The sequence below is a fragment of the Nelumbo nucifera genome, chromosome 4, assembly GCF_055504915.1.
Source record: "Nelumbo nucifera cultivar China Antique chromosome 4, China Antique-T2T, whole genome shotgun sequence".
In the NCBI taxonomy this organism is placed as follows: Eukaryota; Viridiplantae; Streptophyta; class Magnoliopsida; order Proteales; family Nelumbonaceae; genus Nelumbo; species Nelumbo nucifera.
The window spans coordinates 6,781,643-6,795,111 of NC_142652.1; the positions used below are offsets into that span (position 1 = coordinate 6,781,643).

The following is a 13,469-nucleotide window of genomic DNA, read 5'->3' on the forward strand; positions in this document are numbered from 1 at the left end:
AGAAATTTAACCAATCATAACCCTAACCCCTATTAGTTATGAGATCAAATCAGCCCCCCATAACGTCCCACAGCATATCCTTTATCATGTATTGAAAATATTTTTTGATGACGATATCATCATTTTTGATATTATCATTGAGAGATGTTTTTAATACACGGCGAAATATGCTGTAGGACATTCCCGAAAATAATCTTGTGGAGGTCTGATTTGAATTCATTGGTTATTAGTCTTATTGTTTTCTTTTAAGTATCATGCCTTTTCGGTACATGGTTGAATTCATTAATGGCATTCAAGCGTTGGATTATATTTAATTAATCCTTTCAACAATCTTTTAAAGCATCTTTGTGTTAAAAATAAAATCATAGATATTGATAAATAACCCTCCTATCATGGTGACAGGCTGACAGCAGGATTTGATCCCAAGTCTTCGTTGCAACCAGGATAAGAAACTTAGAAATTGCTCTACACATTGGGAGTTGGGACGCAGCCACAACTACTAGATGGTTTCACCAGGTTTGATGTCGATTTGCTAGGCATTCAACAGAATCATTCCTTACCTTTGCACATTCATAGATGCTGTTTCCAAGATTTGAACCCTCGTAATGAATGAATTTAACCAAGAGTCACCCTAAGAAATAGATCTTTTAATTCTTGTAATTATATTTATCTATGCATCAAGTTCGTAGATAATTCTTGTAATATATAAAGCTGATGCAAACAAATTCTTGTAATATGGATCTTATTATGAGATTATACAATTTTACCTGTAATAAACTAAAGCAAACGAAAATTGTAGATTAGTACCTTGTATTTTGGGTCCAGTCTCACTTTAGTATCCTAGGATGCGTTTGGAAGCGACGTAAATCAACAACCCATTCTGAATTGTTCTAGTCACTGATTTTTGGATCGGTAGTTTGACGGTCCGGTTTGAATGGACGACCTATTTTGACAACAAAAATTACAGGCAAAAAATTGTGTGTGAGGTCCATTAAGCAGTAGCATGCGTGTTATGTCATTCGAGTGTGTGACTCATACGACCCGAAAATGGAACCGTCTTGGCCACTGATTTTTAGGTCGATGGTTCGACCGTCCGGTTCGAGTGGATGACCCGTTCTGACAATAAAAATTAAAAATAAAAAATGGTCAAAAACATTGAACGGTCAACGAGTCGACGGTTTGACCACCCGGGACAATGGGTCGTTGACCGATTCAATGGTTTTTAGCCAAGGACTGGGATTGGGATAAAATAGAATCGGTTGCCTGGACAGTTCCCAATTAAAAAAATAAAAAATGGCCAAAAACCATTGAACGGGTCAACGGGTTTTCTTGTGTAATGTTTTTTTTTTGTTATTTTCTTACAAGACAATCTGCTTTGTCTCTTTCTTGATTGCATGCATGTTTAGCTTCGTCTCTTGGTGGATTTACCGTCTTTTTTTTTGTGTTTAATGTCACTTTGGATTTATCTTTCAAGGTTTTGGAATCCCTTGCAATGTTCACCCTTCCCATGACTATGACTACAAAGTTATTTCGTCTAATTATTGATCTAGAAAAAATGACCTAGAAACAGAACCGTTCTGGCCACCGGTTTTCAAGTCGACAGTTCAACCATCTGGTTCGAACGGATGGCCCATTCATACAACAAAAATAAAAAAATAATTAAAAATGAAAATGGCCAAAAACCATTGAACGGGTCAACGGTTCGACCGCCTAGGTGAACGGGTCGTTGACTGATTCAATGCTTTTTGGCCATGGATCGGATTTGGGGTAAAACGGAATCGGTTGCCTATACGGTTCCTGGGCCGAACAGTCCTACCGTCCGGATCAACTGGGAGTTCTTGATGTGAAACAAAGGACATCTATGAAGTAGAACTCAGAACTATCAGTGTATGATCGTGTTATTTTATATAAGATGCTTTATTGAATCAATATTTAAAAAACAAGCACATGATGATCTCTTTTAAGTCTTTGTATGAGTTTCAAGATTTAATACTTATAATTCTAAGTTTCTTATTAAGAAACCATTATTTTTTTCTTAATGTAGCAAATAGCAATGTTACAATTCTAATCCGACCCCTGCTTTCGCAGGCCCCTCCGCTAGCTTACCCTTTAAAAAACATTCAGAAATAGTGTAATATTCGCTTGATTACAACTCAAATCAATCCTTGGCTTTTGTACATTTGTTCTCCTTTTTTTCTTTTTAATTTAGACATTTCTTAGTAAAAAAAAAACACTCTTTTCCAAAGTTGCTATTTTTCTCTTTCACTACATGTAAAAAGAACTATACTTTTACTATGTCATGCAAAGAGTACTTCCTTCCTAAGGAGACCATACCCACCATTGGATCTTAACCCACTTCAACGATTGATGCAAAAAAGAAAATAAACCCTAATTAGTAATTACTAATTAGTAATTACTAATTGCTAATTAGTAATTACCATTTTAAATGCATTGCTTTTGTTGTATTTGAACATGATTTGGACCATGGTTTTCAAACTGTTGTTGATCCGGACGGTTGGACCATTCGGCCCGAGAACCATCTAGGCAATCGGTTCTTAGTAAAAAATTGTTGAACTAATCAATGGCTTATTGACTTAGGCAATCGAACCATTGACCCATTTGACCTATTCAACAGTTTTTAGCCATTTTTTATTTTAATGATTTTTTATTTTAATTTTTTGTTAGAACAAGCCATCCATTCGGACCAGACAATCGAACCGTCAACCTTGAAACTGATGACCAGAACAATTATATTTTGGGATCATTTTCTAAACATTGATTTGGACTTTGGTGAAATACTTCTTTTATTAATATAATTCCCATGAACCCTGTAACCAAGGTTCAAAGTATTAACACTGGTCGATACACTACTTGTATCGGTGCTTTTTTTTTGTTTTACTTATTTTTTCTGAAACTGGTTCAGAGGGGCTGGTTTAAGGCCCGACTACCCTCTGAACCAGTGGCTGGCCCGATACAACCCCTGTAGGGGCGTATCGAGAAGCCACCGGCATGATACAGATCAGTCGATACGTATCAATACTTTGAACCTTGCCTGCAACCAAGTAAAAAGCAAGATGATGCCAAAAATTCCATTCTCTCTCCACCAAGCGAGTTTTTCACTGAGAGTCTTTGCGTGCGACAAAGAGTTTTCCAGTCGATTCAAAAACTCCTCCCTGTCTGGGAGGGGTCTCCCTCTCGCACCGCCTGATGCGAATATCCCTCTTGCATCGATTGATGCGAGTTTTTCCTCTATTACAATAGGTTTTGGATAGATATGGTGTTCTTTCTTTATTGTTTTATTTGTTTTTTTTTTTGTGTGTTTTCTTTTGTTCCGAGAAGTGGTTCATCCTCTCCAACTTGTTCTTCGTTGGCTTTATCTTCATGAAGGCTGAAGATGTTATTGTTACTAAAATCACTCTGAACGGTGATGTCTGTTGTAGAAAGAAATTTGTGGATGCTTTATTATTGACATTTGTTTAGGAGTATCCTCTTCCTCGTCGGGATGCTTTCTGGTTTGGTGTATTCCAGTGAGTTGTTCTTCAGTGCGGAGGATTGTTCTTTGTTCTGGCATTTTTTTTCCGGTGCAGCCCAAGCGTTTCTGTTCAGTCTCCGGCGCTATCCGGCATTTCAGTTATTGGAGGAACCATTTTTTGACACTATTTTTGGTCCATCTTCTTTTAATGGGGACGTGGCCTTTTTATTGCCTCATGCCTAGGGACGGTTTGTCTTGGAAGGAGTTTACTTTTGTAAAATAACTGCTACGTCCAACAATGGTTGGCTCTCTCCTTTACCTTTCCAGTTTGAAGTTTTAGTTGTGAACTTGTGATTGCCTTAGAAGGGGTGATTTTGGCAATTTTTTATATATTTATCCCTGTTTTCGGGAGTTTCTTGTGGCTGTTGGAAGTCGGTATCCTCCTTTTGGCGTTTCCATCTGTATTTTTTTTGTTTGCTGATTGTACTCCTATGAATTATATTTGAAATTCTGAGCATTCTTAATGAATTTAGCCCGTAATTTAAAAAAAAAAAAAACAAGGTGATAAGCCATTTTCACACAAAAATAAAATAATAGAGAGAAACAGCTAAATATGGTTATTGGTGACTAGTGACCTCAAAATCACCCGAGATGGTCACCTGTCACCTGCCCCCACCTCCATTGGTTAATATTAAGCAAAAGAAATTCATCTCTACTTTAGAATAAACCTTTCAATACTCCACTTAAAACGAATTTGCATCTGCTGAACACGATACATTTAGTGGCCACATGCATCCAGCTATATATCGGGAATAGCGATATTTAAAGTACAATTAATGTTCTCATCCTTTATCATTGTTACAAAATTTACGATGAAGTTAGAATTTGTTAGGTGGGATCAACTAAGGACGGACCCATATTCAATCCAAATTATAAAAACGGATCGAATATGAATATCCGTTAACCGGATCTAATTATGGGACACATGCATACTATCTATGCAGGTTTTGGGCTGTTTAGAAGTTCGAAAGCTTGAATTCTAGGTTTTTTTTTGTTTGGTAATGAAAAGATTTATTAGAAAAAAAGTTAAAATTCATAAAAGATGTCAATGGTTCGAATTTGGGCTTTTTCAGAAAGCTTCAAATGAAGATTTTACAATCTTTTAGCGCCCCGTTTTCTTCGAATGTGTGGCACGATGCACATACTTGGAAGAAAGTGAGTTATCTTTTTCACAAAAAAAAAACTATTTGAATCTATAAGTGAGACCTACCAATGGTATGTGGGGCCCACCTTGTAAAATATATGGGCCCCACATACATATCCACACATAAACCCACATGCATGCCCACCAATGGTATGTGAGGCCCACCTTATAAAATGTAATGTAGGCCCCGCATACATGTCCACACATGGATCCTGCATACATGTCCACAAATGGTATGTCGGGCCCACCTTGTAAAATATTTGTGGGCCCCACATACATGTCTACACATAGATCCCGCATACATGTCCACAAATAGTATGTGGATCCCACACACATGTCCACCAATGACCCACCTTACAAAATGTATGTAGACTCTATGTACATGACCCCACATGGACCCCACATGCATGCCACCGGTGGTATGTCAGGCCCATCTTATAAAATGCATGCCAACCCCATATATATATCCACCAATGGTATATGGGGCTATTTTAGAAAATATATATAGGTCCCATGTGTTAAATAAAATGTTTGTTGGCCCACACACAAGATATTTACATATACATAACACATATTTACTTCACGTTACCAAACAAATTTTTAGCTTTTATGATATTTCATTAAATGTATGAAAAATATTTCAACCAAACAGTATTTTGGTATTTTACATCCACCTCGGTTGAATTTACAAATGGCTGACCTGAAGTCTGATCCGGTTTCAGATTTCCCAAGATCATGATAAATAAAAGCTTCATCACCAAAGCATTCACGAGAATGTGTGTCAGCCGTCCTTGTCTCCAGATGTGTATCGTACAATTTGGCTGCCATGTGATTCCTGTTTGTCGCTTTTTGATGGTGGATTGGTGGGGTCCCCCGTCCCTCTCCTCTCCCATTATGATACCCTGGTTTCAACTTTCAACATATAAATTCTTCCTTCTACATCAATTAATGGTCCAGATTAATCCAGGGGCTCTACCTCTACCACTCGTATTGGTTTATACACAAAAAAACGTACAGCCAATCAGCACTCCAGTATTTCTATTTCTATTTGATAACCAATTGGGTGGGTGGCACATGCAAACAACAGAGATTGATAAAATGGAGAGAGAGAGAGAGGTCAAAGTAGCAGCCTCAATGAATTTGAATTGGAATGATCGTATTGACGTGAGGCCTCAAGGCAAGTATCTTCCTGGGCTTGTTCAAATATATAAGTATTATAGATCGAAGTAATTTACAAATTTCCGATCGTGTTTGCCTCCGTTGGATTGGAATATCATCGCCCTATCCAATGGGGATCTAGATTCTGCTGGGCCTTTTCGAAACATGGTTGTCGTGTTGGGCTCACTTCCCAAGTATTAATCAATTTCGATTGCTGATTACACAAAAAAGAAATCAATTTCGGTTGTCATTAATTAATCTCGTGACCATACTAAATGCACCTTGCGCATATTAGCTGAGATTCTAGATGCAATTGTTTTTATCAACCAGCGAGTGGTGAGAACTGAAAACTTAAAAGGAGTGAAGGAAGGATAACGATTACGAATGAACCTCGACACGGCTCCAAGTGTTTTTCAACTGCGCATATTAGTAAGCCCGCCACGACTGTACAATCCATTGTCCTGTCTGATCGAGAAACAGAGTCGAGAGAGGAGAGACCCATCCCTTTCGATTTAATAAAAATCGAAACCATTTCTTGTCTCTCTCTCCTTTGCAGTTCCTCCGCACGCCATTGACAAATATTGAATTGAACCGGTCTCCACCATCTTCATCTTGTTTGAAAAACAAAATCTGTTTTCATTGCCATAAATGTAACCTCGGAGGAGAAGAAGAAGAAGATAATTGTAATTCGTAAATTGTATCTCTCTCCTGTCTGCACTCTGGCTTCTGCAAGCAACAGAGAGGGGAGAGAGAGAGAGAAAGAAATGCCAAGCGTTGCTGTAAAGCTCTACAGTGTATTCTTTAAATTCCTACTGAAACACCGTTTGCAGAAACGAACTCAAAGTACATTTGATGATAACAATCCTTTCGGCGTCACGTCCCGACCTGAAGACCCCGTCGCCGCTGCTAATCCTTCCTTTACCGATGGCGTTGCCACCAAGGACATACACATAGATGCCTTCACCTCCCTCTCCGTTCGAATTTTCCTCCCCGACACCTGCCTCGCCGCCGCTGATTCTGAATCTCATTGCAATTCTAGGGCTAGGGCTAGGACCTCTTGCAGATCGTCAGACCTCGATTCGACATCTGCCGCTCTCGGTGCAAATCCCAACCTCCAGAACCTTCGTCGTAGCAGCTATGGCGTTCCTGGGACGCCCAAAACCTATTACCCGAATCGTAGGAACAGCTATAGTAGCAGCATCGATGCTGGGAGCTTGAATTCTAAGCATGAGACTGCTTCTTATAGAGGTTACTCCCCGTCCCTAGAGAATGACCACCAGACCTGTCGGAAGTTGCCTATCATGCTGCAATTTCACGGTGGCGGATTTGTTGCGGGGAGTAAAGATTCCACGGCCAATGATTACTTTTGTAGACGGATCGCCAAGTTGTGTGATGTAATTGTCATCGCCGTCGGCTATAGGCTTGCGCCAGAGAATCGTTATCCGGCTGCATTTGAGGACGGGTTGAAAGTTTTGAACTGGTTAGGGAAGCAGGCAAATCTGGCGGAGTGTAGTAAGTTTCTTGGTAGCACACGGGGTGGTGGCGGTTCGGATCTCAGGAGATCTGATATCTATCTGCACATTACTGATACATTTGGGGCATCAATGGTGGAGCCTTGGTTGGCTGCCCATGGAGATCCTTCCAGGTTCCATTCTGATCCACCTTTCTTTCTCTGCATTTAATTTTTGAAGCTTTGATAAAATCTCCGTGCATTTGCTTCAATGACGCTACATGCTTTGATGACATAAGGAAACCTATCGTTTGGTTTTGAATTTGTGGAGTGACAAACTGATTCCTGACATTGGTTTGGATGTGATGTGAGACTTCTTTTGGTTCTTAATTGTCTGGACTTAAGTTCCTGAGTGTTTTGTCTTAGGTGAATTTTATTTGTTTCTGTCAATCAAACTATGCTTCATAAAGAGTAACGTATTGTGATGAAATGTAATTGGGAAGAATAGAAAGAGAGATTATTGCTGCTACTAAGCCTTTCAGCCTTTCAGTTATCAAAATACAATGTCATTCACATTTAAAAGGTCAAGGCCCTTTTATATCGAGATAAGTGGATTTTTAATTTGTGAATGATAAACCCTTGCAATTTAAACTTTACTCCGTTTATGAAGAAAACTGGAACTGCAGCAACTTTCAAGTAACATTATATTCTAAATTTATTTTCTTATCAAAAATATTCTAAATTTATTCGTAGTGAATGATGTTTTTGTAATGCTTTCCATGGTTCATTAGTACATTATATATTTAACATTTCTCATCATAGTGTGCCGAAGCATTCTGGACTATCGTCCTATCTTGACTTGAGCATGCATGGGACCTTGTTTACTAGATTTTTCTGAACATATTTTTATGTTATTAAGAAAATTAGAAATCTCTTGGAATGTGTAGAGAGATGCTTGTGCACAAGAGGTCATAAACATTAGAAAGTGCATATTTTGTGGAAGTCCTTAAATATTGGAAGTTGAAGCAGGGTTTTCATATGTTTTTCCTTCTTGGATAAGAGAAGTTGTATAGATCCTGTTGTGAGTGTTGTCTGCCAATCTTGTGGGGGGCATGCAGGTATTTTGATTATCTTATGTACCATATTCTCATTGGAATGGAATGCTATGATACCTGGATAACGGTGCATGCCTAGCATATTGGTTTTGGATATGATGCTGGATATTACATGGACACTTCTAGAATATACTTTATACCATACTTTAAAACATGTAAAGTGGTATGTTTTAACAAATTATACAACAAACAAATATGTATATGTTAGAAGTTTAGTTAAATTTGGCAAGATATCTGTACTGGAAAATCTATTAATTTTAATAAATAAGATAGTTTTAAATTCAGGTCTGGTTGGCTTGGATCATATTGTCTTAATGTAAATGGATAGGATTGGATTCTTACATATTGGGTCTAGATCAATTGAATCCAGGTCTGGTTGGCTTGTTGTTTTCTGGCCAGTCCCCTTGTGGACTGACTATGTCTGTAGCTTCTTTCAATATTCAATAAAATTACTTTACCTTTTCAAAAAAAAAAAATAGTATTGGATTATCGGAATCAAAACCACTAATATTGAAGTTCACCCTCTAAATATGCAACGTATAGAGTTGTGCTACTCAGAAGTTGGTACACAATCCAAAATTTGATGTCTACTATTTCAAAATTTCATTAGACAGAAATTGTTTGGTGATACGTGGCTAAAGAGGAGTGGTTTCAGTAGGGATATTTGATGCATGACCTTTCTGGCCAATGATTTTGATCTGCCACATTGGTCAATCTATTGCCCATGTTGGACAACAGGTGGCACATCCAATAGACATTTTCATTTCCTTCATATTGAGAAGAAAGCAGATCCTTCAGGCTCTGTTTGCAGTGCAAATTTCATTTGCACTGATGTAAATGCATGGGAATGCAGATAGGCTGAGGGTAAATTCTGGTTTTCTTTTGCTTCAGATTTGACTCTGTCTTATTTGTTTGTGAGAAGTAAAATGGGAAGTAAAATGAAGTAGTCTCCACTTCATATGAAAAGTAATGGAGATAGGAGGAGGATAATTTGTTTGGGAGTGAGGCAGGAAGAAAGATGATGTGTTCCCCACTTTATGAGAGAGAATTGTGGTAGGAGGAAGGTGGTGCAAATTTTATGTTAGTTAGATGTGCAAATTGTAGTTGCAAACAAAGGAATGCAAAACTGAACCAAGTATAAAATTTATATCCAATTCAGATTTGCACCGCAAACAAACAGAACATTACATATGTCGTGTGGTTACATACTAACAACTGACAACTTAATAAGTTACGGGTGGTTTTTGTCTTTCCATGTTAGTTAACAGAACGGGTTGGTTTCCTTTTAGAAAGGTGAGGAGAGGTTTTATATTTGTCAGAAGCCTCAGTGGAGGTTTAAGGATTTTACCTCCTTTGTGTGTTTTTCCTGGTTATAGTTTCACAACTTCTGGTTGTATTTATTAATTAATGAATGAGTTTCTGTGTTGCTGATAAAAAAAGTTTCGAGAGTACAACAGGCCCCTCTTTTTTTAAAAGGGAAAAACAGGGGGAAAGGATGTACATGAGGAGATGTACAGCAATATCAAACAAGACCAAAACCAAAAGCAAAAAGACCCTCCAAGAATTTACAATTGCACTGAAGAGTCACTATGCAAAAAGTCCCTCCCCACCCCTGACTTGGCCAAAACATCAGCCACACACTATTCAGCTCTCTAGGAATCCATCTAAAGTGATGTTTTAAAATAGACTTGATTTCCATAATCTCATTAAAAAGCAGTTGAATCTCCAAGGACCTTCCTTGGCGTTTTTTCATCCAGCTGATTACAATCTTGTAGTCACCTTCCACCACCAATTCAGTGTTGTTAAGATCCACCGCAGATCTCAAGCCCGCCAACAAGGCACGAATTTCAGCTTCAGCTGCATCTGCTACACCAACAGACCCTCCTACTCTAGGACCAAGAGAAAGAACCAAAAACAAAGACAAACAACCACAAAACAAGGTCAACCAAAAAGCCTTTTTTAACAAAGGCTACCCCAGAATGCATAGTTAATTGTGAAATGTATTTCCATCTTTTCATCCTTCTCATCTTTCTAAGAATGCATGGTTATTTACAGAACCACTGACTTGGTTTGATTTTACTGAAACAGATGTGTTCTCCTAGGTGTAAGCTGTGGAGCAAACATCGCAGACTATGTGGCTCGGAAGGCTGTGGAGGCGGGCAAACGTCTAGATCCTGTTAAGGTGGTGGCACAGGTCTTGATGTACCCTTTCTTTATTGGGAGTGTTCCAACTCATTCAGAGATAAAGTTGGCAAACTCTTATTTCTATGACAAAGCCATGTGCTTACTTGCATGGAAGCTTTTCCTACCTGAGGAGGAGTTTAGTCTGGATCATCCAGCGGCCAATCCTCTCATCCCGGGGAGGGAACTACCACTAAAGCATATGCCTCCAACACTAACAGTGGTGGCAGAACATGACTGGATGCGGGATCGTGCCATTGCATACTCAGAGGAGCTTAGGAAAGTTAATGTGGATGCACCTGTTCTTGAGTACAAGGATGCCGTTCATGAGTTTGCAACACTTGACATGCTCCTCAAGACCCCACAAGCCCAGGTCTGTGCTGAGGATATTGCAATCTGGGTGAAGAAGTATATCTCAGTTAGAGGCCACGAGTTCTCTTATTAGTTAGGTGAAAGAAAGGCCAGCAACAGCTGTAGCAGGATTAACAATTTTGTATCATTCAAAGGCCCCCGAACTTCTCCCACAACTCAGACTCCTTGTAACTTGGATACGTGGTTCATGCTAATTTAGAGGATTTATTTGTAGGTGATATTTTACATTTTTTCCTCCTTTTTGTAAGATAGACAGTTTGTTTGAGATCAAGATATAGTTTGGGCAATGAGATGCATTTCTTCCCCTGTTGAACACTCTTTTTGTTCATGTTCTTTCTTATATGTCCTTTTTCTCTGTGAGATGTATTATTTATGTGATGAATATAATCAATCAAACGAGATGCATTCCTTTTCCTTCTTTAGCACTTTCTGAGCATTTTCGATGCATACCTTCAATGAAGAGATAACTTTGGCTGTTGGGGGCCAACAAGCAAAATGGCCTATGCTGTTGAGAATGTTCTTGGGCTTGACACGTTAACCCATTTAGTCATTTACGCCCATCTCTAACATTTTGGTCAAGAGAAAATAGGCTCTCATGGTAACATGGCATTCCCAAGAACGTTTCTCAACATCATAGGCTGTTAGCCCCAACAGCCAAGAGCTGTGTCGTCAGATTAATTTTCTTTCCCTCCGACGGGATAGAACAGCCTATATGGATTTTCTTTCCGCAGTGTTAGATTCCGTATTCTTTGCAATTACATGAAGAAGAGTAGAAGACATGCATGTTAATTACTCTATGCTTAGTGCTTATATTGCATATGCCTGCTTTAGGGGAGCAACCCTTAGACCCTTTTTTTTCTATTTATTTGGAGGGTTCAGATTTTTATATAGAGAACCTGGGAAATTTTTCCCACGATGGAAATATAGAGGTAGACTTGGAGCCTGGTTGAATTTGCATAAATCTATGATGGATGGGGCAGTTGGTTTTGTTTCCCCTTAGGGTGTGTTGGTTTTTTGGATTTTGAGAGAGGGAAATTTGGTCAATGGAATTTTGGTTTTTAAAGACGAAAAAAACCCATGTTCTTTTTTTAGATTTATGTGAGGATTAGAGAAAATTTATTTATACCCACATCTTTTCCACTTAAGAAAAGTTGTCAATACTTTAATGTGATAAAAATGCCCCTTTTAATAATGGATTTTTATGACCAAAATGGTTAATGTCTTTTTTTGTTTACTTGAGAAATAAATGCCAAGCGCATTCACCAAGATAAATAACTTACCAAAAAACGAATGGGCCTTAATTATTGCCTCCTATAAGAAGAGGCTTTCCATAGGGGTGGAGGTAGTGCAAGGCTTGAGCTCGAGCTCGATTCAAGCTAGAACCTTGAGCTCAAGCTTAGCTTGAGCCAAAACCTCGTAAGCTTGAGCTCGGCTAAACTTGAGCTCAACTTGAGAAAAATGTTTTATAAAAATAAAAAAAAATTATATATAAAAAATAGTCTTATTTGATATTTCAAAAATTAAGAATTATAATAATTAGTTGTTATTATTATATATAAAAATAAAAAAATATTATATATATTATTTTTTATAATTTTATATTGTATTATTATTATTATTATGTAGCTATTTGAGCCGACTTGTGAGCCTCACGAGCTGAACTTTATTAGGCTCGAGCTCGATTAAAACCGATCCGAGCCGAGCTTGAGTAGCTCGTGAAGAGCTCGGCTCATGGTCATGGCCACCCCTAGTTTTACACCTTGTTTATAAATTGGGTCATTTACTAAAACACCTCTTATAGTTTCATGAATTTACTAAAACCTACCCTATAGTTTGTGTTTTACTAAAACACCCCCTATGAAAGTGGAAAATAACAGTTTTAACCCTAACATCCATTCAATTAAATTTAATCAAAAGAAACTAAAAACAAAAATGCTATTTTTGCCCCTACTAAAACATGGACAACCACTATTTTTCTCTATTTGTTCAATTTTGTTTTCTATACAAAAAAGTGTTAGGGGTACTTTTGGAATAGGCAACCATGGATCCATACCCTTGAACATTTTCCACTCAATTTAGGGGTACTTTTGGAATAAACAACCATGAGTACATGCCCTTGAACATTTTCCACTTAATTTAAGTGATCATGTTACTATTTTCAGATGACAACACGAATATTTCTTAATGAAAGATCGATTAAATAAACAGGTTGTAAATTATAAAGGATGTTTTAATAAAATGCAAACAATAGGATAGATTTAAGTAAATCTGTGAAACTATAGGGGGTATTATAATAAATGACCCTTATAAATTTTGCCCACAAATTCACTTTTACTGGTATTTGGTTACTTCTCGATATTTAGGAACTCTTGACAGAAAATCTGGTTAATGTAATAGACCTACCAAATACCTATTAGGGAATCCGCGCAGTGGGCGAGTGCACCCACGAATCACGTTTGAACACATCAACCAGGGGAAGCAAACATAACGTTAACAGTCTAAGGCCCCTTAACACGG

The 13,469-nt window shown here is 38.0% G+C and overlaps 1 protein-coding gene across 1 annotated transcript; it reads left to right on the forward strand.

Moving 5' to 3' along the window:
* Window positions 1-6,214: 6,214 nt before the first annotated feature.
* Window positions 6,215-11,366, forward strand: LOC104591624 (putative carboxylesterase 11). The gene is made up of 2 exons (XM_010250535.3): window positions 6,215-7,479; window positions 10,488-11,366. The coding sequence occupies exons 1-2, from the start codon at window positions 6,599-6,601 to the stop codon at window positions 11,023-11,025; spliced, it is 1,419 nt and encodes a 472-aa protein (XP_010248837.1). The 5' UTR covers window positions 6,215-6,598; the 3' UTR covers window positions 11,026-11,366.
* Window positions 11,367-13,469: the final 2,103 nt, after the last annotated feature.

Bases quoted from the DNA above. Each gene is read 5' to 3' on its own strand.
- LOC104591624 (XM_010250535.3), top strand. From the start codon at position 6,599: ATGCCAAGCGTTGCTGTAAAGCTCTACAGTGTATTCTTTAAATTCCTA. The intron at 7,480-10,487 runs GTTCCATTCTGA...TTACTGAAACAG, and splicing joins GCCCATGGAGATCCTTCCAG to ATGTGTTCTCCTAGGTGTAA.